Raw genomic sequence first — 22,297 nt, 5'->3', positions numbered from 1 at the left:
ACCTGGACTGCGCAAGATGACCAAGAGCCAGTATCGTGCGCTCATCAAGAACGGCAGCGACGACTGGAGCAAGGGTTCTCTCGTCGACGGCGACGAGGTAGATGAACCCATCGAACTGGCGCTGACGCCCGATGCGTGCAGGGAGAGCTTCCACGATGCGCACCTCTCACCGCGCAAGGACAGCGCTGCTTCCGGGCGCTCCGATCACAGCGGCGTTTCGCCCAAGTCGCCGTACGTTCAGCTGCCGCAACTGTTTCCGTCGCTCGTGCGGGCGGGCCAGTGGACCGCGGGCGATGCGCCCGCCTTCAGTTTTCCTCCCGGCGGGCTGCCGCAGGGGCAGGCCCAAGGGCAAGGATCGAGTTCTGGCTCGGCCTCGGCTTCCGCCAGCGGGCTCGGAATTGTCAAGGGGACCGCGCCAAATAACGCGAAGGCAAGCGCCTCCGAGCGCCTGCAGCTCAAAGCGTCCAACTGGATGGCGCCGGATAGTTGGGCGGTGCAGCCGGACAAGTCGCGCGCATTCTCCATGGAGGAGGAGCAGGATTCTGACGACGACGGGGTCGTTGAAACCGCCAGCGACCCCACCATGCGCCGCGACTCGAGCTCCGGCGTCAGCTCCGCCGTGGCGAACGACCGCACAGGCCGGACGTGGTCGAGTGGAGATGCCGGTACGGTCTCGTCTATTTCCAGGCTGCATCTCGATGCACAGCGCAGGCCGACGCAGGACTCAGTAAGCCTGCACAGCGCCGGTGACGAGCCGGTTGCAGCCAGCCAGTTCCGCCCGATGTCCGGCTCGGTGGGGACGCTGCCCCCAATGGCACGCAGGCCTTCCGATATTGAGATCGTGCATGGGCCCACGTGGCACGCGCCCAACGCCGCGTCCACTTGGGGCGTGCAAAGCGGCAATGGCGGCGTCTATTCAGGTGCAGACCCCATTCCGTCGCCTACTCCGCACATTCGACCTGCCTCCAGCCGCGGTGGAGGCAGCGCCCTCGCAGCGGCAAGCGGAGCGGCTGTGACGGCTGCGAGCAAGCTGGGTCTCAGAGGATCCGGTGGGCGCTCGGCAAAAGCGCAAGGACGACCGGGCACAGCCGGGTCCGTGCAGGGGGTCCCTCTCACTGATGGCTCGCGACCGTCTGGCGGATCGTTAGGTACCAGCTCGGTGGACGACGAGCAGATCTCGCCTAGCGCATCGATGACGCCTGCTACGTCCAAGGACTCGGCGCGCACCACGCGAAGACCTGGAACTGCCACTGGCACCTCGGCAGCATCGAAGCCAGTGAGTGCCCCAGTTATGGAGGCGACTGTCAAGTATTGCAAATGCTAACTTGAACTGTGGGCTCTCTGTTTTCTTTTCCATCAGCACCTACTCCGCATCTGGCGCAAAGAAGGGTCATTCGTGACGCTGTCGTGTGCACTAGTCTCGACGACAAACGATATCAAGGCCTTGTTGACACGCAAGAGTCTATCGACGGACAATGCTGCATACCGTTTATTCGTGCGCGACAAAGGCAATGGTGTGTTGATTGGTGGTCAGGTTTGTTCTTGGCAGCTAAACGGCTGACACCCGTGCTTTTTTCTCTATTAGAACGTCCACTCGGCCCTGCCGAGAAGCCAGCATTGATCCAGAGGCGACGTCTCGAGCAAGCAGGCTACACCGATGCTGATGGGCTAGAAGACATGGGCAGAGAGGACTTGTCGTACCTGCTTCGATTTGTCTATCGCCCCGACATCGTGCCCACCTTTGACTCGGAGTCGTTTGGTAACGAGGAGCACATGTTCCAGCATCTGGACCTGCAAGGGCGCAATCTCGAGATGGTCCCCATTTTCCTCTACAAGCACGCCGATTGGATCGTCAGTCTGGACCTGTCCGGCAATCCTATGTCGGATGTGCCATCGGACTTTATGCAAATGTGTTCCAGCTTGCGCTCGCTCAGGTTGTCGAACTTGGCGCTTAAGCGCTTGCCACAAGGCATCCGCCAGTCACAGACGTTGACGCATCTCGACGTGTCGAATAACCGTATTCCGGAGCTTGCGCATATTTCGCTCGAATCTTGCCAAGAGCTCATCTCTGTCAAGGCGCAAAACAACCGCTTGTTCGATCTCCCGCCATGGTTCACAAGAGTGGAGACTTTGCGGTATCTCAACCTCTCGAACAACCGCTTCGACGTCTTCCCTCCTATCCTCTGCGAAGCTTCTGGCCTGATGGACCTTGACATTTCTTTCAACTCGATTCCCTCGTTACCAGCCAGCATATCGAAGCTCACGAATCTGCAGAGGTTCATCTTCGTCGGTAATTCTGTGGAGGAGCTGCCCGAGTCTATGTCGGCACTTGTGAAGCTGCAGACAGTCGATCTGCGGCGAAATCTTGTTCAAGACGTCTCAGTACTGTTCACTATGCCTCAAGTCAATGTGGTCCAATGCGAGCACAACTCAATTCGGCACTTCGAAGCGACGCTCGGCACCAAAATGCGCAGCCTTGAGGTCGGCCAGAACCCGCTCACGAAAGTTTCTTTGGGCGCCTACTCGGCTAGCGAACTCACGTCGTTGAATCTGTCGTCTGCGAATATGGCCAAGCTGGAGGAGGATCTGTTCAAGCTGCTTCCTTCCTTAACGGAGCTCGTCTTGGACCGCAACCAATTCGTTACGCTGCCAGATACCATTGGGGAGCTCGTCGGCTTGGTGTCGTTCTCTTGCACCAACAACAACCTCGCGACATTACCGGACTCCATCGGCTCTCTCAAAAAGCTCACTAGAGCCAACATCCAGAACAACAACCTTAAGGTGTTACCCAACAGCATTTGGAACTGCAGCTCTCTGCAGAGGCTCAATGTCACGTCCAATCTTCTGGAAACATTTCCGTCCCCACCTCTTCTAGGCACGGATGTCGAGATGGGTCGAAAAGGCTCCACTGGTTCCCATACCCAGATGCCCCCAACTCCAGTTGCGAGGCAGCTGCCACCCCTGGTGCGGAGTCTTCGCAAATTGCGTCTCGGCGACAATCGCCTGGGAGATGACGTCTTTAGCGTATTGACCGTCTTTTTGGAGCTGGAGGTGCTCAATCTGAGCTTTAACGAGATCTACGAAGTGCCTAGCACGAGCTTGGCATGCTACAAGCGCTTGCGAGAGCTCTATCTCAGCGGCAACAGTCTGAGCAGCGTACCCGCTGATGATCTTGTTCACATGCAAGAGCTTCGCATTCTGCACCTCAACGGCAACAAGTTGCAGACACTGCCAGCCGAGCTTGGACGTATGCGCAAGCTCGCCAGCTTGGATGTCGGCAACAACAATTTGAAGTACAACATTGCCAACTGGACGTACGACTGGAATTGGAACTCAAATCCAGAGCTTCGTTACCTGAACTTGAGTGGTAACAAGCGCCTGGAGATCAAGTCAAAAATTGTAGAAGTCAATGGACGTCGGAAGAACATGTCCGACTTCAGCCGTCTGCTCAGCCTACGCGTTCTTGGGCTCATGGACGTCACGATGACGCTCCAGTCCACGCCCGATGAATCCGAGAATCGCCGCGTGCGGACGTCGTTGTCGCAAGTGAACAACATGGCCTACGGTATTGCAGACACACTCGGCAAGCATGACAATCTTAGCATCGTCGATGTCGTCGTGCCCAACTTCCGGAAAGATGATTCCGAATGTCTCCTCGGGCTCTTCGACGGCCGTGGTCATGATCCTTCAGCTGGTAGCCGGATTGCCAGGCATCTTGCTGAATGGGTCAGTTTCCGCATCGCGCGTGAACTGCAAGAGGTCGAGCGGACTGGGCCAGATGCGGGCTCTGTGGCGGATACCTTGCGCAGGGCATTCTTGCGCATGAACAAGGAGTATGCCGACGCGCTCATCATTGAGGGGCAGCGACGAACGTCCGAGACGCAGACTCTGGAAGAGAAACAACCTCTGTCGCTGCATCGCACATCATTCGGCCCTCGTTCGCAATGGAAATCTGGCGCTTCGGCCGTCATCGCCTACATTGCTGATCGCACACTCCACATTGCCAACGCCGGAGACGCGCTGGCTGTCATGTCTCGCAATGGTGGACAGGCCGAGCTGATTAGCACCAAGCACGAGCCTTTCGACAGAGCGGAGACCGAGAGGATTCGTTCGGCTGAAGGCTGGGTATCCCTGCGTGGCTTTGTGAACGACATGCTTGACGTTTCACGAGGCTTCGGATACTACCATCTCTTTCCCGTCGTCAATGCTGCACCAGCCGTGACCTCGATCACTCTTTCAGACTCGGACGAGTTCATCATCATTGCAAACAAGGTGCTCTGGGACTTTTTGTCGTACCAGACTGCTGTCGATATTGCAAGGATGGAGCGGGACGACCCGATGATCGCCGCACAGAGGCTCCGAGATCTTGCGATCAGTTCTGGTGCTGAAGACAGCATCATGGTGATGATCATATCTGTCAGCGACCTTTTCTTCGCGCGTCAGCAGCGTTCTGGAGGTGCATTGCTGGATCCTTCTTCTGAAATCTTCAAGAGAACACAAAGGCGCACTCGTGAACCTCGCGATCTACCAGCCGATCGAACGTTGGCCAGGCTTGAACGCGAGGTCGCGCCTCCTATTGGTCAGGTTGCTCTCGTCTTTACGGATATCAAGAACTCGACCTCCCTATGGGAGAACAATGGCGGCATGCAATCCGCCATGAGGCTGCACAACACGCTTCTGCGACGCCAATTGCGCACTGTCGGCGGCTACGAGGTCAAGACAGAAGGTGACGCATTCATGGTGTCGTTCCCTTCGGTCAGCGCAGCTTTGCTCTGGTGTTTCAATGTGCAGATGCAGCTCCTTCGCGAAGACTGGCCACAGGAGATCCTGGAATCGGAAGATGGGAAAGAGGTGCGGGACTCGAACGGAGAAATCGTATACCGCGGACTCTGGGTCCGAATGGGCCTGCATTGGGGATTCCCTGTGTGTGAGCCCGATCCGGTCACGCGCCGTATGGATTACTTTGGTCCTATGGTCAACCGCGCCTCACGAATCAGCGGCGCTGCGGACGGCGGGCAAATCCTGGTCAGCAAAGACGTCGTTAATGAACTTACCACACTTCTTGGGACTTTTGGTGAGACGGAAGAGATCACAGGTGACGTCGATGACGACGAATTCCGATTGCTCAATCCGAACGTCAGTCGCGATGTAGTGCTCCTGCGACGCATGGGCTTCGGCATTTCTGATATGGGCGAGCGTCGTCTAAAAGGCTTGGAGACACCCGAGTCGCTGTTCTTGGTATACCCGAAACAGCTCGCTGGGCGCCTCGAGGCCGACGGACGAACGATTGCGCCAGCCGCTCAAGTCTTCGAGCCGACCGTGCAACTGCTCGACATTGACGAGGTCAAGCAGGTGGGCATGCTGTGCCTGCGCTTGGAAGCGCTGTCAGCTGGTCACGTCTTCCCCGGCCTGTATTTGGACTCAAGCTCGCAGCCGGCGCCAACTGCAGAAGAGTCTGATGCCATCGTCACGATGGAGCGAAACACGACTTGCACAAATGCAACATCGTCAAGCACCCCAGGCATACCCAATGCCATCGCCCGCAGAAAAGCTGTGGAGGCTACGTTAGCTGTTCATCCCGAGCTGCTCATTTACGCCATCCGTGATGATGCGCCAGATGAGGAGCTCGCTGGCATCCTGGAGCAGCTCATCGTCCGTATCTCCAATGCTGTCGCCAAATTGCAGCTCGATCAGCTGTCGGCTATGGCAGATCTCGGCTTGGACATGGCGTCGTTGCGAGCACAGCTGCAGGCATTCAAAGGTGGGGTTTGAGAGACGAAATGGGGGACCCGATTTGGTAATGGAAGGGAGTGGGGGATTTGCTTCGAGTTATGGGCTTGGTGAGGTACGATAGTTTCCGCTCGGCAGTTTCTTGCTATTTATTTCCTGCAGCATGTCATGGAATTCATTCTTTGTTGTACATTGGGAAATTGAATATTCTATGCATTGAGTCGGTCATGAGGTGCGAACAATACTTTTTCCGTTCGTCAGATGCCTTGACAATCGAGGAATGTTGCGTCAAAATACTCTGAGTTATCCTTGGCACCGCGAGCGCCTTCGATTCCCTGCTTCCTCTTGGCTTGTCCGTTGGGTTTGACCTTGCCTTTGAGCGCGCTACCATTAGCTGATGTTGATACCTGCACTGTGAGAATCCCATATTGCAGAGCCTGTTGGACCAGCCCACCGACTTCCGGCGGCTCTTCGTCGGAATCGTCCTCGTCGGCGCCGCCGGATTCTGATGTACGCTTTTTGGAGCCGCAGAGTGCCGTTCGCCCTCATCATCTTCTTAGCCTCTCCCTCTTCGAGCAGCTTTTGTCTTCTTTAACGGCCTGTCAGTTACCACACGAGCTTTGCGTAAAGCCTTCGTCGCTCCTTCCATTTCCACATCACTACCCTCTTCCTGCTCATCCTCTTCTCCATCTTCCTCCTACTCGGATGCTGCATCGTCTTTACCATCCTCTTGGCCTTCGTCTGAGCCGCTATCCATGACACCTGCATCATTCTTGAGATTGTCCTCCAACTTGAACTGCCGCTTTGCGAGCGCTGCGCTAAGCGGCATCGACATGGGCACTATCTCTTTAAGAAAATCAAGTGTCCAGTCGCGTTGGATAGCGCGTTGCAGGTCTTTGTAATGGACAACTTTTCGCTTCTCGAGTCGTGCGTTAGCATATGCCTGGTCGGAGAGGTGCTTGATGAAGATCTCCGTCGCGGCTGCGATGAGGAAGACGGACTCTTTGGACGTTGTATCGATCTCTTGGTCTGCTTTGATGATTCGTGCGACGCGCGCTATTGGCAAGGCCGTCGTTCCAGCTGTGGATCGATCCACTTCGAAGGCTGAAGATAGAACAGAATTTGCGCTGCCTGATTGTTTGCTAGAAGCAGGGGCTTTTCCTTCTTTTGCCTTTCCCGTTGCATCTGTCGATGCGCTTGGCTTTTGCGCTGCAGGCTTCTTGGGGGCAGCACTTGATTCCGTGGCCGGCGCCTCTGAGCCTACTTCTGCCTCTGCATCTGTTGTATATGAGTGCGGAAGGTCATAGCTGCGACCCTGATGCAACGAAGGTAGCATTGAGCTTCCTAGCCCGAGGCCAGATGGTGAATGTGGGTGATTCTGCGGCGGTAGGTATGAAGCGCCGGTCGCGTTCAGAGGCGCCCCAAGCGGACTGTTCGACGGGGCTCCCCGAGGGAGCTGCGAAGCAGCGCCTGGAGAAGGGATGGGCGAGGGCGAAAAGGGCGGCTCCATGGTGTTTATTCAGCCACCGTACGGCGGTTCTCTTGTAGCTGGGAGGAAATGATGGGGCTAGTGAGAGAGAATGGCGGCCCCGACGCGATGTTGCGGCTGTTGCTGTTGCTTGCTCGCGGCGCGGCATACATCAGAGCTACGCACAAGGTATAAGCAAAAAGCAGGATCAAAGGATACCAAATCGGCCCTGATCTATACCGCGAGTCGATGAGCTGTCGGCAGCGAAGCCCAAGCAGCCTGACGTCAACGCGTAATAGAGATTCTGAAATCTGACAAGCTGAGAAGAGCGGATGAGCGCGTCGCGTCACGCGTGCTCCCCCCACCAACGCACACTTCTGTAATGGAGAGTGGGCTCAGCTTTTCAGCCTGAAGATAGATAGATATGTTCGATTCCTTGGTGTCTATATCCGCAGTGTCCATAGTCGGCCAATGCTGCATAAGTACCCAGAGCAGAAGGGAAGGATGAGCACGGGGAACAGGCAAAGCGACATGCCAGCTGAACACAGTGCCCGTTGGAATGTGGCGGGTGAGGCCGAAGCAGATGGTTTCGCAGATGATCCATCGGATCGGCAGCTCGCCGAATGGGAGGTGCGTTTACTGTGGGCCTTGCTCGTTCAATATATTTGAAGGGATAGAGTCCATCAAGAGCTGAAAAAGAGTCTGTTTTCTCCCACGGGACCTGCAGGAGCAGTCTTATAAGGATCAGATCTTGTTCGTCATTGACGGCCACGATTCGATGTACGAGCTCAATCCGCGGACGAAAATGCCATACATCCACCAAGCCTTCGAAGCCGCATTTAAGGTCATGAACAAAAAGATCATCTCTTCGCCCAGCGATAAAGTTGGCGTCATGGTGTACGGCACGGTAAGCTCCCAACATTAGGACGTTTTGGCTTTCAACAGAAGGATGAACCAACTCAACCTAAGTATGTTCGGCTTGCAGGGTGCGACGCAGACGCCCGAAATGAATACTCAAAAGACGATGCGGTTCTCACAACAACACTTCCTCTACTTGCCAATCGACCAAGTCAGCGTTGAAGGTCGTCAGCAGCTCAAGTTCGACCTCGCTAGTGAGCAAACACTTTGCAATCCTTAAGGAGCAAGGAAAGAGTACTACAGAGCTGACACATCATTCTCGGCATCCTCACGTGCTGCAATATAGGATCAAAAGAGGACCCGCAGTTCTTTCGAAAGACCTTTGGCAAGCGCAAAGAAGGCTTTACAACCAGCTCCGCCATCAGCAACCTCCGAAATCTATTCGCGCAATCCGGCAAAGCTGGCACTAAACGGGTTTTTTGGATCACAAATGAGGACCGTCCGCACAAGCGGGATCTTCGCCTACAGCACCAACGAGCAGTAGAAGCGATCAAGGTGGGTGAACGGACTCGAATGGAGACGGTGGTTAACACGACGATTGGAATGACGCTCAATCTTCCGCACTTCGCTCTGTGCAGACCGCAAAAAGGATTGGCATCGAGTTTGAACCATACTTAATGGGCAAGGACGATCAACGATTTGATATCAATAGCTTCTATGCGGTGCGTAAAGCGTGCAACGGCCCCCCTCTGCATCTGCCATGCGCTGACATTTATACCACCTCGGCGGTGCTGGCTGTCCTGCAGGAGTTGTTTGATCAGTACGACGACGAAGTTCCTGACATCAATCGCGACACAAGAGATGAACGCCTGCAGCGACAACGCAAACCGTGGGATTGGGCTGTTCACGAGGCGGACCTGGAAAGTGAGATCACAGGCAGGGAGACACCCAAGCGCACGACATTCTGCATCGACTTTGAGCTTGCTCCAAATTGGTGCATCGGGATCAAAGGGTGAGAATCCATCTTTGATAAGCCGAACGAGAAGATGTGCCGTTTGAACCAGAATGGCCAATCCTTACAGTTACTCTACCATCATGCCGGCGAGAAACAGCGACGCTGTCTGGTTCTATGAGGACGACGATGGCGTCGCGCAGGAAGCCTACTCAAAATCAACGTATGAAGACGCGAGCACTGGCAAGCGCTTAAGTGAAAGCGATCGCTACAAAGCCTTTTCATTTGGCGAGACGATGGAGACGTCTCGCAAGATAGAATTTACACCGGAAGAGATGAACGAGGCGAAAACGTTAGGCATGTCGCCTAGCTTGCGGCTGATTGGCACGTTGCCCCAGAACCGGCTGAAGGTGTGGCACAACATCTCGCACGCTTCGTTCATTTACCCTGCGGAACAGAACTATACGGGGAGCCGCTGCACCTTTGCTGCTTTTCACGCTTCGCTGCTGAAGAAGGACAAGATCGCGCTGGGCTTGCTGTGCCCGCGCAAGGACACCTCGCCGTATTTTGTCGCGCTGCTGCCGCAAAAGGAAGAGGTCGATGAGGGCGGGATGCAGCTCGTTGCACCAGGAATGCACTGCATCCGGCTTCCGTTCGCCGATGACATCCGCAACGTACCCGTCGGCGAGCAGCTTTCAGCCAACCACGCTTCGGTGGATGCGGCCAAAGAGTTGATCCGCAAGCTGACGAAAAAGTGGCCCTACGATCCCAAGGACTACCCGAATCCGACGCTTGCGATGCACTATGCGGCTCTGCAGCGCGTCGCATACGCCGAGACTGCGGAGGAGATTCCCGATCCGCACGACGCGACGCTGCCCAAGCACGATCGGCAGCGCCAACTGGCAGGCCCGGCCATCGCGCAACTGAATGAGTGCATCGAAGATGACCCGCGCTCGCATCGCGTATTTTGCAGCGGGAAAGGCAGCGCCGTGCCGGACGAGATCGATGAGCAGCACACCAAGTCGCTGTGGATCAATGACGAACTACACACGCTCCTCGCAAAGGATCTCAAGGAGCTGTGCAAGCGCATGGGAGTCGCCTGCGTCATGAAGAAGGCGCCAATGATCATCGCGATACATAACAGGATGATGGAGATGTATCCGGAGGATGTCCAGGCGCATCAGATTAAGCCGAGAGTTGTCGAGCCCGCGGATGACTGATGTTTCAGCGGCACAAAATGCAGCGCTTCGTGGTTGTTATTATTGTTTTTATCGCAAATCCTTCCATGCGGAGGCATCATCTGTGTCATACTTTCTTTGCAACTATTGCGTCCTCTGTGCTTTTGTATTCTAGATGCCTCCTACCGCACATTTAACCGCTAGTTGAGGCTAGGCATGTTGCGCCTCAGACCCTTCTTCAAGTCCTGCTCTGCTTTGTCGAGGCGCAACAGTGCATCTGCAAGCAGCGTACCGCCCTGCTCTCCAGCGAGCACGGAAGTGTGCGCGCTACGACGGGCGTCCGCTCAACGTCGTAGAAGTGCGCCTCGAGCGGGTTGATGTACGATTAGACGATCTTGCAGCCTGCACTCTTGCCCGCGGCGCGGAATTGTTCGATGCTGAAAGTCGTTATCGCGAGCGTCTGGATCCTGTCTCGCTCTTTCAGCAGCTTACCCGCTTGCGGGCCGGCGATGGCTGCGAGGGCCTTGATGCAGATAATCTGCTTGGTCATGACGCTGTCCGAAAGCAGAGAGAAGAGGTAGACGAGGCGCCGCGCGTGCGCAGCTGTCTGTGGCCCCGAGCCGATGAGCGACGGTGCTGTTTGCACATGTAGCAAGCTGAACGGTGAACGGGCCGAGCTGATGCCGATGGCCAAACTGAATATGTCATTGTGCTCGCAAATCATGCGAAGAATCAACACGAACACTGCATGCAACCATTCACTGCCACGGTAAGGCACCCAAGGCATTGTCAGGAGCAGCGCCGATCAGGCGCTCTTCCGCGTTGCGTTCCACATTGAAAATTATGTTGTTCTCCTCTTGTGCCCCAGAGAGGAACCATCGGTGGAGCTCGAAGCTGCCGGCAAGAAGCTGGCTGCAAGGCTCAATGAGCATCGCTTGGACGACGGCGAGATTGATGAAATGGTTGCCCGTCATGTCCCGGAAGTCCCACTGGCCCGAGCCGAGGGTAGCATGTAGTGCTCGGCGATGACAGCATCAGGGCCATCCATGTCGATGCAGGTGTGCGCCAGCAGCAGGTCGAGCGCGCGAGCGCCGCTGGAACGGACATGGTGTCGAGCTGGGTAAACGACAAGTTGACGTCGTTTGCGGCTGATGGAATGACTGTGCAGAGCAGGCCACGCTTGGTGTTTGCGACGTGGAATTTCAGCCGTTGGACACGGTGGTCGTCCGTCAGTGCTCAGTTGTCTTTGTCAATCCGCACAGCGGGAAAGCTAAAGGAAGGACTGGTGAAAGAGAATGACAGGACGGACCACAACAAGGCTATCCATCTGCTCTCGGAATCTGCCAACAAATCGACTGTGGCCAGACAGCGGGCAGGCAGGACGCGCCGCCACCCACCGCGGGGGAACCCTGGGCAAATCAGGAGATCCCATCCTACACGTTCGTGCGTTCGGCGGCGTGCAAGGTTGATGTAGCAGTAGTATGGCGCAAGGGCTAGACCACTGCTTTTCGGGTCGAATGTATGCATATGCATATGTGTGTGCAGATGTGCTACAGGTGGCGGTGTTGGGGTGCTTCTGCATCAGACAACTGTGCAGCAGGAGTAGTGGCTTCCGTCATCTCGCGTCCTGGCCGTCTCCGGTGATAACGGTGACGCCTTGGATGCCGAGGTCGTTCTCTGCGCCGCTGTCGCTGTCGCCGCTTCCGTCGTGGTCCTGGGTCAGCTCGCCAGCGGGCAGCCAGCGGGTGCGCTTGCGCAGCCTGTCGTCTTCGCGGCGGCGCTTGAGCGCGTGCATCCTGCGCAGGACGTTGGCAGCGCTATTGAAGAGGCCGCCGGTCTGTGCGCCGCAGGCGAAACACTTGCTGGTCCGCTCACGGAAGCGCCGGACCGCACATGCGCTGCAGAAGTAGTGCCCGCACCGCGTCACGACCGGGTCCGTGAATGGCTTGCGGCAGATGAGGCACGCGAACGGGATTTCCTCCTCGTCCTCCTCGCCGTCCTTGTCGTCGACATTGTCGTCGTCGTCACCGCGCCGCGCGTGGGAATTGACGAGTGCATCGAGCTGCCAGCCTGCGAGGTAGTCGGAGCGGTCGTGCAGGAACTTGCATGTGTCTCCAAAACCGCAGTAGCCGGTCTCCTTGTAGTCCTTGCAGATGTCTGGCTGGTAGTCGACGGTGGTAACGGTGCGGATGTGCTTGCTCGCCTGGATCGGACCTTTGGCCGCCGCCGCGGTCAGCTTGGACGACTGCCCCGCGTCGCGCACTGGTAGGTACGACGCGTACGCCGCCGAGCCGCGGTACGACTTGTCGGCGGCAGCGCTGTCTGTCGCTTTCGCTGCTGCTGAGGAGGACACGGGCACTGCAGCATCGGTGCGCTGCGCATCCTCATCGAGACCTTCGAGCAGGCCATCGACGCCGCGCTTGCGCTTGGCGCCGGCGCTGCCCGCCGTGCCTGTTTCATGAATTGTCTCGCCAAAGCGGTCGACCCACTCGCCGCCGCCCTCCCCCCCTTCCTCATCGTCATCCTGTTGGTCGCGAAGCCGGCGCGCAAGGCCGGTGGATGCGGAGAGCGGTCCCGAACGAGCGGAGCGCGACGGCCCGCCTTTGCGCAGCCGAACCACAGGCGAGGAGCGGGGCTGCCCCTTCTCCTCCTCTTTCTGGTCGTCGTCGCCGTCGCCGTGTCGAGCTGCGGCTGACGTGGGTGGTGGCGGAGCAGTGGGGGCTGCGCCTGCTGCTGCTGTTGCGGCGGCGGCGCTGCGCTTCTTTTTCTTGAACAGCACCGAGGCTGGTGGAGACGCTGCTTCTGTCTCGGTAGACGCCATTGTTGCTGAGCGTTCTCGGTGCTGGTGCGGCTGTTGGGAAAGAGATAGGTGGGTAGGTGATGGAAGAGGAGGGGGAGAGGCGGTCTCGAATGCCAAAGCTATCCTGCATGCTATCTGCCGGGGCTCGCGTGGAAAGAGAGGGTCACGTGACGTTGGTGTGCAGTGTGCTGCGGGGGACCGGCTAGCCGCCGTTCACCTGCAGAGGGCATCGAGTATGTATGTAAGGGACACTGTCTACAGAGAGCGCACGTGCCCTTGACTGCTGACTGGCCGTTGCTGACTTGGTGCGCCAGTGGACGGCACTGCAGCGCAGTAGCGGCCGCCCTCTGCCCGCTGGGTGGCGGGTGGATTGTGAGTGGCTGAGAACGAAACGAGAGCAATCTATCCAGGCCAGACCATTACAATGCTATACAAAATCAGCCAGCCTGGGTCGCATGCATCTCTCCTCGTACAGGCTCGGCGCTGTGTCCCGTGTAGGGGGCGAGCATACCCATTACTTGTTAGCAGCCAGCCACGGCGGCACACACGCTCGCAGAACGCAGCTGCCCCGCGCTCGCGAGCTGGTGGGAGCTGGTGTGTGCAGAGCGAAAGTACCAGCAGCGAGCGAGCAAGGAGCAAGCCATCACGCTCCTCCCACCCCTCCCCTGCAGAATACAAACCATCGCCCGCGCCCATATCCAAGGCACCGCCGCTTCGGTCGGATGCAGCATTCACAGTAGACAGGGCGGAAAGCATGGTGGCAGACACAGCAGCAGGGCGCCACGCAGCCAAGCCAGCGGGCTCCTCCTCGCCCCTCGACCGCTGGGCCCCGCGCAAGCTCTCCGTCGTTCCCCACTCGCCCGAGCTCGAGGCGCAGCGCGACGACGCGACCACCAGCATCTCATCCACTGCATCCGCACCAGTGCCAACCAGCCAGCAGCCGCACAGCAGCACCGGCAACCGCTTTACACGCCGTCTCTTCTCACCTGATCCATCGAGCACAAGTGAAGCGTCGCCCTCGCCAGCACCAACTCCAGCGCCCGCAGCGCCACTCCCGCCCCGCGCCGTCGCCGACGACATCTTCACGCCTGGAAGCGGCTTTGGGCGTCCATCACGACGCGACGACATCGACGGTCTGCCGCTGCTCAGTGGCACAGCTCCCTCCCTCTTTCGCGCCGGCCTCCTCGACGTCACCGCGCCGCCAGCGTCTGTGTGGCCTCTGCAGAGCGATGCGCAGTGCGCACATTCAGATGTTGTAGCAGCAGGTCCTGGTCCTGGTGCTGGTGGGAGCAAGCTTGGCTCGGAATTTGCATCTGCATCTCAAACGGTAACGGCTACGGGTACAGGGTCCAGCATGTCCGCCAACCGGCCGAGCCTGTCGCTCCTCACATTTGCGCCTCCTCCGCGTGGCGCCTGCGCCGGAGCGGGGGCGCAATTGCCGGGCACTTCGGCGCCGGCGTCGAGCACTACGCCGGGCGAGACGGACGCGGCCCTGTCCGTGTTCGCGTCCACCGCCAACGCGCGCGTCACGTCCAGCGGAAGCGGCAGCCGCAACGACATCTTTAGCGCGCCGTCTCCCGTCGTACTCCCCGCGCCGCGCATGGGCCCGCTCTTCTCGCCTCGCGCCGCGTCTGCCGGTGCGGCAGCTGCTGCTGCCAGCCCCGTCCCCCCGCAACTGCCGCAGCTCCCGTGGGCGGCGTCGGCATCATCAACTTCAGCGTCTGCGTCTGCGGAGCACCACCGCGAGCACCACCAGCAACGGCTGCGCTCGAGCAGCAGCACGAGCACTAATGGCTTCCTGAATGGAACGCATGCGCGCAGCAGCAGCAGCGGCGGCAGCGATCTGCGTGCCGGTGCGCCCTCGCACTCATCGCTCGTGCCGTCCTCCTCCTCCTCCTCCTTGTACTGCTACACGGGCACGGACAACGGCAACGGCGCTGCAGAAACGCTGCCACCTCTGCACTCCCCATCGCCCTTCGCCGCTACGGATGAGGCACCAGCGATGCGGTCCAAGCGCAGCAACTCGTCCTTCTACGACGCTTCCGCTGCTGTCGCGCCGCCCCCGCGCCGCGGCGCGGTTCCACCTTCCCCTGGCTTCGCGGGCGATAGTGGTGGTGACAGCGGAGGCGGTGCGCCGGCGATGCTGGGGCACGCGCGCAAGCCGTCCACAGGCCGCCGGACGAACGAGCAGCGCGCGCAGGAGCGCGCGCGCATCCGCAAGCGTAACAACGAGAGCGTCGAGTTCCGCTTGCGCCCCACCAAGGAGTACTTCCTCGGCGAAGGCAGGCACTGCACCGTCTACCTCGGCGCCTACCGCAGGCGGCGCACCGCCGATGCTGCCACTGGCGACGGCAGCAGTAGTGGTATGGGCGACGGCAGCAGTAGTGGTATGGGCGACGGCAGCAGTAGTGGTATGGGTATGAGTATGGGCAATGGCAGTGCGCGCGCCGGTCCGTCCAGGAGCTTTAGCTTGGAGGTGGACAGGAGCGCAGCAGCAGCTCAAGGGGGAGCAGGCGGAAGGGAAGGAGCAGGCGGCGGCGTCGAATCGCCCTCGTCGCCCATCTCAAACGAGAGCTTGGCGCTGTCCCACTTGACGTCCGAGTCGGGCTGGAAGCTCTGTGCGATCAAGCGTCTGCACGCGGACAAGACCGCGCAGCTTGTCGGGCTCGATGAGGCGTTCGCGTTGCGCAGACTTGGAAGCCATCCTGGCATCGTCAGGCTGATCGACATTAAAGACGAGGTCGAGACGGCCAGCGCCCCCATTGCTTCCGCAGGAGCTGCAGCTGCTCCTGTCGCTACGAGAGCCGGGGCGGAACGCGCGTCGGGGGCCATGTCGACCGATACGTCCGCGTCTGGCACACCGCAGCGGAGCAACACCGGTTGTGAAAAGCCGGATCGTCCTGCAGACCCCACTCCTTCCGACACACCTGCCATGCGAAAGAAGGCATCTATGGGTCTCCTCGGTGTCGGCGTCCCCTCTACGTTCGCAACGCCGACAAAGGGCGGAGGCGGAAGCAGCAGCAGCGCCGGTCTTGTGGCCCCTATGGTCCATGGCCAAGCATCCAGCGACGTGTCCATTCCCTCTCAGCTTGCAAGCGATCCTGCACTGGTGGGAAAGGCGTGCAAGTCCCCCTCTCCACCTCCTCACACTAAAGAGTCGTCGCTGTCGCATCGACGTCTTGCGTCGCAGCCGTTCGAGATCAAGGGCGAGACGGTCAGCCACGACAATGTGAGGAGCGCAAGCGAAATGCCCAGCTGGTCCAGCCAGCCCAATGCGCTCGCAGACTTGGCTGCGGCATCGCCCGCGCTCACTGGCGTCGCAGAGACCAGCAGTACAGTCGCAGAAGGAGCCACAGCTGGAGCCCAAGCTGAAGCTGGAGGCGGACCATCACCAGCATCAGCAGCATTCGCAGCAGAATCATCAGTAGCAAGCAGGGCAGCGGGAGGGGGAGCGGCAAGGCCGACGACACACGATACGCCACGATTGCTCATTTTGCTCGAGTTGATGCCGCATTCACTCTACTCATTTGCGCGTAAACACCCAGAGTACATTGACGTTGAGCAGTGGCTGCAGTGGGCGCGCCAGCTGGCCGACGTGCTAACTTGGATGCACGAAAAGGGCGCAGTGCATGCCGATGTGAAGAAGGAGAACATCTTGGTGCGTTTTTACGTTGGGCAATCAACATGGTGGGACTTTGTGAGAGTGCTAACCTTGCGCTTTTGTCACACATTCAGCTCACCGAGGACCTCACATTGAAGCTCTGTGATTTTAACTCTACCCTCTGGATCGACCCTAATGCGCCTCCGACTGATGGTGCGGGCCTTGGCACGCCAGCTTATGGGGCGCCAGAGTTGACGCGGGCTATCAGCGGTGGCATGCCCTTTGGCTATGAGGTGGATGTCTGGAGCATGGGTGCTGTGCTGTACTCGCTCGCCTCCGGCGTCGAGCCATTCGCGCGTGCAAACAGTATGGTCGACATTCTTCATCGCAAGCGCATCTTCTTTGAAAGCGAGGAGGCCGAACGCGTGCGTCGCATGAATGTAGCCGAAGGCTACAACAGTGGCGCAGGCAGTGCTTGTGCCTCTCGCAAGAGCAGCCTTCGCGAGCGAAGAAGTGGCACGCACGGCAGCAGCTACCATCGCCGCGATGGCAGCATGGATAGCATTGACAGCGTCGCCTCCAACCTCACGAACATGAGTACGCGCGCGCCATCGGCACTGGCCATTGCCAGTCTACTCGGCGATGATGAAGGCTTCATCAAAACTGATCATCACATGAAGAGCGACCCGCTCGGGTCAGACCCCCACAGCCCGCTCGCACGCGCTGCGTCTATTCATACTACCCTAACTGCCCATCCTTCGGCTTCGGTCTCTGCGCGTGGCGCATCTAGCACGTCTCATCTACCGCTTCCGTTCTCAAAATCGCTGCGTCGAACAGCGTCTTTCCAGGCTTCCCAGGAGCAGGCGCTCGCGTCTTCGCCACCTGCGCGGATGTCTGCAGAAGAGGTCAACTCTAATTCCAGTACGGCGGCCGCCGGTCCGCCGTCACGCCCGTACAACAAGATTGCAGGCCGAGAGCGCTCATCCGGTTCTGTCTCTTCCGCCAACTCTGCAGCGGCCTCACAGCTGTATGTCTCGGTCGCTGCCGCGCTTGAACGCGCAGCAAAGCGCAAAAGCAGCCACCACGACGAGGCACACAGCCCAGGGCACGGACTATTTGGAGAGACGACCGAGCTGACGAAAGCAGAGCAAGCGGATCTCAATAGGCATTACACTGACGGTGCACCGGCGATGATTTTGCCTGGTGGCGGGAGACTGCCGGGCGCAGCGCGAGACTTGCTCGCGAGGATGCTGCAGACCGATCCCAGACTGCGACCTTCGGCGAAAGAGGTGAAAGCCACATTGGAGCGCATTCCATGATGGCGCTTTATCATTTACCTTCTTCCCCCCTGCTCCCGCCACATGTCGTCGCACGTCCACTGGTTTATGCGTGTACATTCGCATCTGCTATTGCCCCAGTATATCTCTTCCTACATTTTATCAAACATCGCGAGGTGTGCTGTAACAGGCGTAGATCGTCAAGCAATGCCACAGTCAACTTTGGTCCCTTTTATCTTTCATGCATTCTGCATTGCACGAAACGCATGAGAGCGTGGGTGGCAGAGGAGCCGGTCTGCAGCATCTATTGGCAGTCGCTCCTCGGTTAACCACGCAGCACCTGATACTGGCTTTCATCGGCCTCCTTTGTATAATACACTCCCAGTGCTTGACTTTTCCTTTGGGGGCGACCGTTCAAGTATGCGGCTGGAAAGCAAATTACACCCTTTTTGCCTTCTTGGAGTCGGCCCTTTCCGGGCCAGAGTCGGTCAAGTTGCGTTTCTCGCCGCTTGCGGCAGTATCGTTGCCGCCAATAACGGGCCCGAATCGCTCAAGGCGCCGCTGCTTGGCTGCTGCATCCGCTTGCTCACGTGCGATGCGTGCTGCCTTGGATTCCTCCTGTAGTAGTGGGACAAACACAAGAGCGAAGGGAAGAGAAATTTCTTCCTTCAGCGTCACATCGGAGTGCGGGGGCTCACATACAATGCTGAGGGAGCAGACTTACCATCTCAGGCTTTGGCGGATCAGGCTTGGCGCTCGCTTGATTGTCAACCCCTTCCTTCTTGCGGCCCTCTCTCGGACCTCTACCCTCACCCAACTCGGAGTTCAGCTGTGCAATGCCCATCGCCTTGTGTGCGTCGAGCGAGACGCCGTACTTTTCCGTCCGCTCGATCTGTCGCTGCATCTCTTCGGCCTCTGCTGTCGAGCCGCCGAACTTCTGCAGACGCTTCAGGCGCTTTTGGAGCTCGACTATCTGCGCCGCTTTCAGCTCTGCTTCGGTGGGAGCGGGAGCGACACACGCCGCAGCAGTTGCAGTTGTAGATGCTTTGGGTATATCCGCTGCTTCTGCGTTTGGTGTAGGTGCAGACTCTGCCTTCACGGAAGCTGAAGCATTCGCTGGAAGACCTGCTGCGGGGGCTGGAGCAGCAGCATCTGCGTCCGGCTTGGATGCATCTCCATCGAAAGCAAGCAAGTCCTCTTCATCCGCTTTGCTGCCGTTCGCACCGCTGTTTTGCGCAGTACTATTCAGACTGGCCGTCGCCTGCGGGTTCTCGAGCAGACGCTTGACCAGATCTGGCTTGTTGCCTGAAACGGGCAGGCTGGACGCCTGCAGCAGGCTCTTCAGGTCGGCGACCTTGAGGGCCTGTAGTTGGGCTTCCATCATGTCTGTATGCACCGATACTCACTTGGGCGTGCCTTCGAATCTGGCGCTTGCCGGCTAGTCCACGAGCGGTTGCGGGTCTCGTAGCCAGTAGCATGCTGAAGATGCACTCAGACGGATGCACGCATTAGCATGTATCGGCGAGTAAAGCAGGACAGAGACAGCGGCGCGCGCTGATCACCTCAGTTTTGCTCACAACCCTAATATACAACTGTCCGGTGTCTCGTGGGTGCCGTAGCGTGCGTTCATCAAAGCACAAATACAAGAGCCAGCCCCATGGGGGCACAATCAAACATCGACTCATATGCATTGACACCTCCATAACCCCCAAACGTGACTCAGGTCTCCCTTGCATACATACACCCTACACCCCACATGTTCGTACCGCTATCCAGAGACCCGCAATCATGTCCCTGTACTCGGTCAACCACTTGAGGAGATGGTTATGTATCGCCCCTGGATGGCGACCGTCGCCCCGGCAGATTGAGCTAGGTTGGGGACGTGTCAGTGCATCCAGCGGCAGGTATTTGTTGATTTTCGTGCCCCCATACATTTACAAGGTTTCGAGCCTGTTCCGCTCCACGTTTTCAAGTATGAAGCATCAACTTTGCACAAATTGCTTGTTCGTCACGACCGTCCATCCTTCCTATGCTCAAGTGTACGGCATATAAGCCTGAACATTTCGCGCTGCTTGCTAACCCGACAACGCCCTCGTTCCGCCGCTCGTCCTCGGTCATGCGGTATATCGGCACTCGAACGTTGCCTAGCCCAAGTCAGTATTCTCTGCAGTCTGCAACACTGCATCATTCCGACTGCAGCGCGCCCGCGCCTTTGCACGACTCGGCGCGCGATCCTGAACATGACTCCAATGATTGGCCGTCGTTCATTATCATGCATCAGTCATTGTTGAGTGAGCGGCGAGCGCGGCAAGCCTACCCTCTACAGACTACAGATGTCAAACCCGGACGTGCATGGATTGACCAAGTTCCGGTTGTGCGAGTTCCACGGCTGACCCGCTGGTTTCTTGTGAAGCATACTTCCATCCGGAAAGATTTGGCCACATGCCCGAACCTTGCATGTATACTAGATAAAACCTACTCGGGGGCTTGTGACCCTTTGACGAGGTGTGTGCAGCGAGCTGGAAAGAGTGCTGCAGTGCCGGGCGGAGACTCACCCACCTTAACTCTTGAACTCTCACCCTCACCTGGCTCCACCGCACTCTGGGGAAGTGGTCTAGTGCTTTATAGGCCATATTGACTCGAACCCAGTTAGATTCCAACCCGGACAACCCGGACACGGGCCAACGCCCAAGCCCGGAATCTATGCCCGGAACTCGCGGACTTCGGGAAACCCTCACAAACCCACAAACCCATTTTGATTTGCATTCGAGTGGTGAGCGCTGCAGTAGTTGTCGTCGTGACCCAGCGTGGCCTCCCGGGGCAGACTGGCGACCATATTGCACCGTTCACCCGTTACCGGCCTGCACTGACGAGTTAAAGGGAAATGTCAAAGCCATGCTTTTGCTTGGCATTCTCCCGGGCTGGCTGACGGAGCACTACGTAGTGTATAACGGCATCATGAATGGTGCTCACACTTGGCGGCTCGGACAGGCTGAGACCTCTAGACAGATCGACAGAGCCTTTCCTATCGCGAATCCCGAGAAAGCCTTACCAGGCAATGATGCAGGGCGAGCAACTGAGCTCTGCAAGCCGCGAGATACTTCGGGGCATCATTTGTCTGGCCACAGTGAGTAGGCCTTGTGGAATGTCGCTGGCATCCAGACAAGCAATTGGAGGGAATAAGTACGATGTCCCAGATTTCAGTTTGCAGCATAGGTTCTTTCGTTGCTAAGCCCAGTGTCAGCAGAGCCTGTCAATAGGTTATAAATTGGCAATTGCACGCAGTTAGGGAGACCTGTTCCAGCCACAACTTGCTTCATTCATCCGATCCTTTTCGGCAACGGCCATCAGTTATCGATTATCGGCTCACATTGAGACCCCTGACTCACCTCCGCCATCTTATGGCCTGTCTAATTTGGTGCAAATGCGTCGAGCATCTCGAACACATCCGGTCTCCGTGGATACATGTGGTAAAACCCCTACATCCCGAATTGGTGCTTACTCCAGGGTCCGTGCTCTACATCTACGATTTACGCGAGTCCATATGTAGCCATTAACATGAGCAATGCTCTCATCGTACAAGTCTGATTCATCTGAATATATCCACGACAGAAGAAGCAGGAGTCCCCCGACGCACAGTGATGCGATTGGCAAAGAAGTGCATGTAAAATGTATCGATCGTGACATGCGGCCGAATATACATTCCAAGCTCATATACGACCCGAGCTCAAATACAACGAAGCATCGAAAGACTTTCCTTCCAGCCAGGCCAACAGCGCTTCGCCCCCTTCACGTTGGGCTTCGCGTCGTACGGTACACGCTATACCTCGAGGCAGCCGGTGGGCTTGCCGGTCTTCAAGCCCTGACCCGCCTATGTGCGTTTCTCGGGTCGGTCACGTGGAAAGAAGGGGCCATCAGGCAGTTGGCGTACACTTTGGAGGGTCGCGGCTGGCCGCGCGACAGCGCGATCAGAGATGAAAGGTTTAGGATAACGGTGCCTTCGGATGCCGAGTTGGAATAGAATGGCTGCGTGTCTAATTGCAAAATGCAAGAGGACATCGTGGCAGCTTGCTTTTCGCTATCTTTGCCTGAGCTATACATCGCAACCTTACCTTGCCACATCACAAAAGCTGCAAAGAAATCGACGTCCAGGTCCTCAGGTACATCCAGCGTGCTGCTCTTCGCTCCCTTGCCTTGTACGAACGCCTCGACAAAACCGAGCTGGCTCAAGAAGCCGGGGTTGGCCCTCGCCTCACTGTGCGTGAAGGAATCAAGGGGATAGACAATATCGCAAGCGCTGAAACTGAGCCTGCTATCCGATGTGCTCGCATTGTGCTCCTGCTGTCCCGACTACAGGGCGAACGTGCCGCCTTGGTACAGGTAAGCGCCTGTTGCGTTGCGAGAGGCTTAGCCGAGCACCGTGATGAGCTGCC

General features: G+C 57.9%; 9 protein-coding genes across 9 annotated transcripts; 5 read left to right on the top strand and 4 right to left on the bottom strand.

The window, feature by feature from the left end:
- Positions 1-16: 16 nt before the first annotated feature.
- On the top strand, positions 17-5,839 carry K437DRAFT_283773 (uncharacterized protein; the record flags this gene model as incomplete). The annotated part of the gene is made up of 3 exons (XM_013388860.1): positions 17-1,276; positions 1,361-1,514; positions 1,586-5,839. 3 exons carry the CDS (start codon positions 17-19, stop codon positions 5,770-5,772), a joined length of 5,601 nt encoding a protein of 1,866 aa, XP_013244314.1. The 3' UTR covers positions 5,773-5,839.
- Positions 5,840-6,427: 588 nt separating this feature from the next.
- K437DRAFT_209257 (histone-fold-containing protein) lies at positions 6,428-6,820 on the bottom strand (the record flags this gene model as incomplete). Its single annotated transcript, XM_013388859.2, has 1 exon — positions 6,428-6,820. A coding segment is annotated over one exon (393 nt), but the record flags the coding sequence as incomplete, so codon positions are not given.
- A 909-nt stretch (positions 6,821-7,729) lies between these two features.
- On the top strand, positions 7,730-10,228 carry K437DRAFT_267480 (SPOC domain-like protein; the record flags this gene model as incomplete). Its single annotated transcript, XM_013388858.1, has 7 exons — positions 7,730-7,828; positions 7,926-8,105; positions 8,184-8,310; positions 8,403-8,611; positions 8,695-8,778; positions 8,863-9,068; positions 9,139-10,228. The coding sequence occupies 7 exons, from the start codon at positions 7,730-7,732 to the stop codon at positions 10,226-10,228; spliced, it is 1,995 nt and encodes a 664-aa protein (XP_013244312.1).
- Positions 10,229-10,400: 172 nt separating this feature from the next.
- On the bottom strand, positions 10,401-11,132 carry K437DRAFT_79807 (uncharacterized protein). Its single transcript, XM_013388857.1, has one exon. The coding sequence runs from the start codon at positions 10,971-10,973 to the stop codon at positions 10,572-10,574; it is 402 nt and encodes a 133-aa protein (XP_013244311.1). The 5' UTR covers positions 10,974-11,132; the 3' UTR covers positions 10,401-10,571.
- Positions 11,133-11,978: 846 nt separating this feature from the next.
- Positions 11,979-12,485, bottom strand: K437DRAFT_214875 (uncharacterized protein; the record flags this gene model as incomplete). The annotated part of the gene is made up of 1 exon (XM_013388856.1): positions 11,979-12,485. A coding segment is annotated over one exon (507 nt), but the record flags the coding sequence as incomplete, so codon positions are not given.
- Positions 12,486-13,447: 962 nt separating this feature from the next.
- On the top strand, positions 13,448-18,094 carry K437DRAFT_273300 (kinase-like protein). Its single transcript, XM_013388855.1, has 2 exons — positions 13,448-16,644; positions 16,722-18,094. The coding sequence occupies exons 1-2, from the start codon at positions 13,741-13,743 to the stop codon at positions 17,904-17,906; spliced, it is 4,089 nt and encodes a 1,362-aa protein (XP_013244309.1). The 5' UTR covers positions 13,448-13,740; the 3' UTR covers positions 17,907-18,094.
- On the bottom strand, positions 17,885-19,388 carry K437DRAFT_273299 (uncharacterized protein). Its single transcript, XM_013388854.1, has 2 exons — positions 18,589-19,388; positions 17,885-18,482 (listed from the first exon to the last, which is right to left on the bottom strand). Exons 1-2 carry the CDS (start codon positions 19,246-19,248, stop codon positions 18,303-18,305), a joined length of 840 nt encoding a protein of 279 aa, XP_013244308.1. The 5' UTR covers positions 19,249-19,388; the 3' UTR covers positions 17,885-18,302.
- A 927-nt stretch (positions 19,389-20,315) lies between these two features.
- K437DRAFT_79801 (uncharacterized protein) lies at positions 20,316-21,277 on the top strand. The gene is made up of 3 exons (XM_013388853.1): positions 20,316-20,369; positions 20,483-20,991; positions 21,069-21,277. Exons 2-3 carry the CDS (start codon positions 20,568-20,570, stop codon positions 21,122-21,124), a joined length of 480 nt encoding a protein of 159 aa, XP_013244307.1. The 5' UTR covers positions 20,316-20,369; positions 20,483-20,567; the 3' UTR covers positions 21,125-21,277.
- Positions 21,215-22,086, top strand: K437DRAFT_79760 (uncharacterized protein). Its single transcript, XM_013388852.1, has one exon. The coding sequence runs from the start codon at positions 21,430-21,432 to the stop codon at positions 21,883-21,885; it is 456 nt and encodes a 151-aa protein (XP_013244306.1). The 5' UTR covers positions 21,215-21,429; the 3' UTR covers positions 21,886-22,086.
- The last annotated feature ends 211 nt before the right edge of the window (positions 22,087-22,297 follow it).

Source organism: Tilletiaria anomala (assembly GCF_000711695.1).
Source record: "Tilletiaria anomala UBC 951 chromosome Unknown K437scaffold_22, whole genome shotgun sequence".
Lineage (NCBI taxonomy): Eukaryota > Fungi > Basidiomycota > Exobasidiomycetes > Georgefischeriales > Tilletiariaceae > Tilletiaria > Tilletiaria anomala.
The sequence above is the reverse complement of the archived record's forward strand: the minus strand, read 5'-3'. Positions and strand labels throughout refer to the sequence as shown.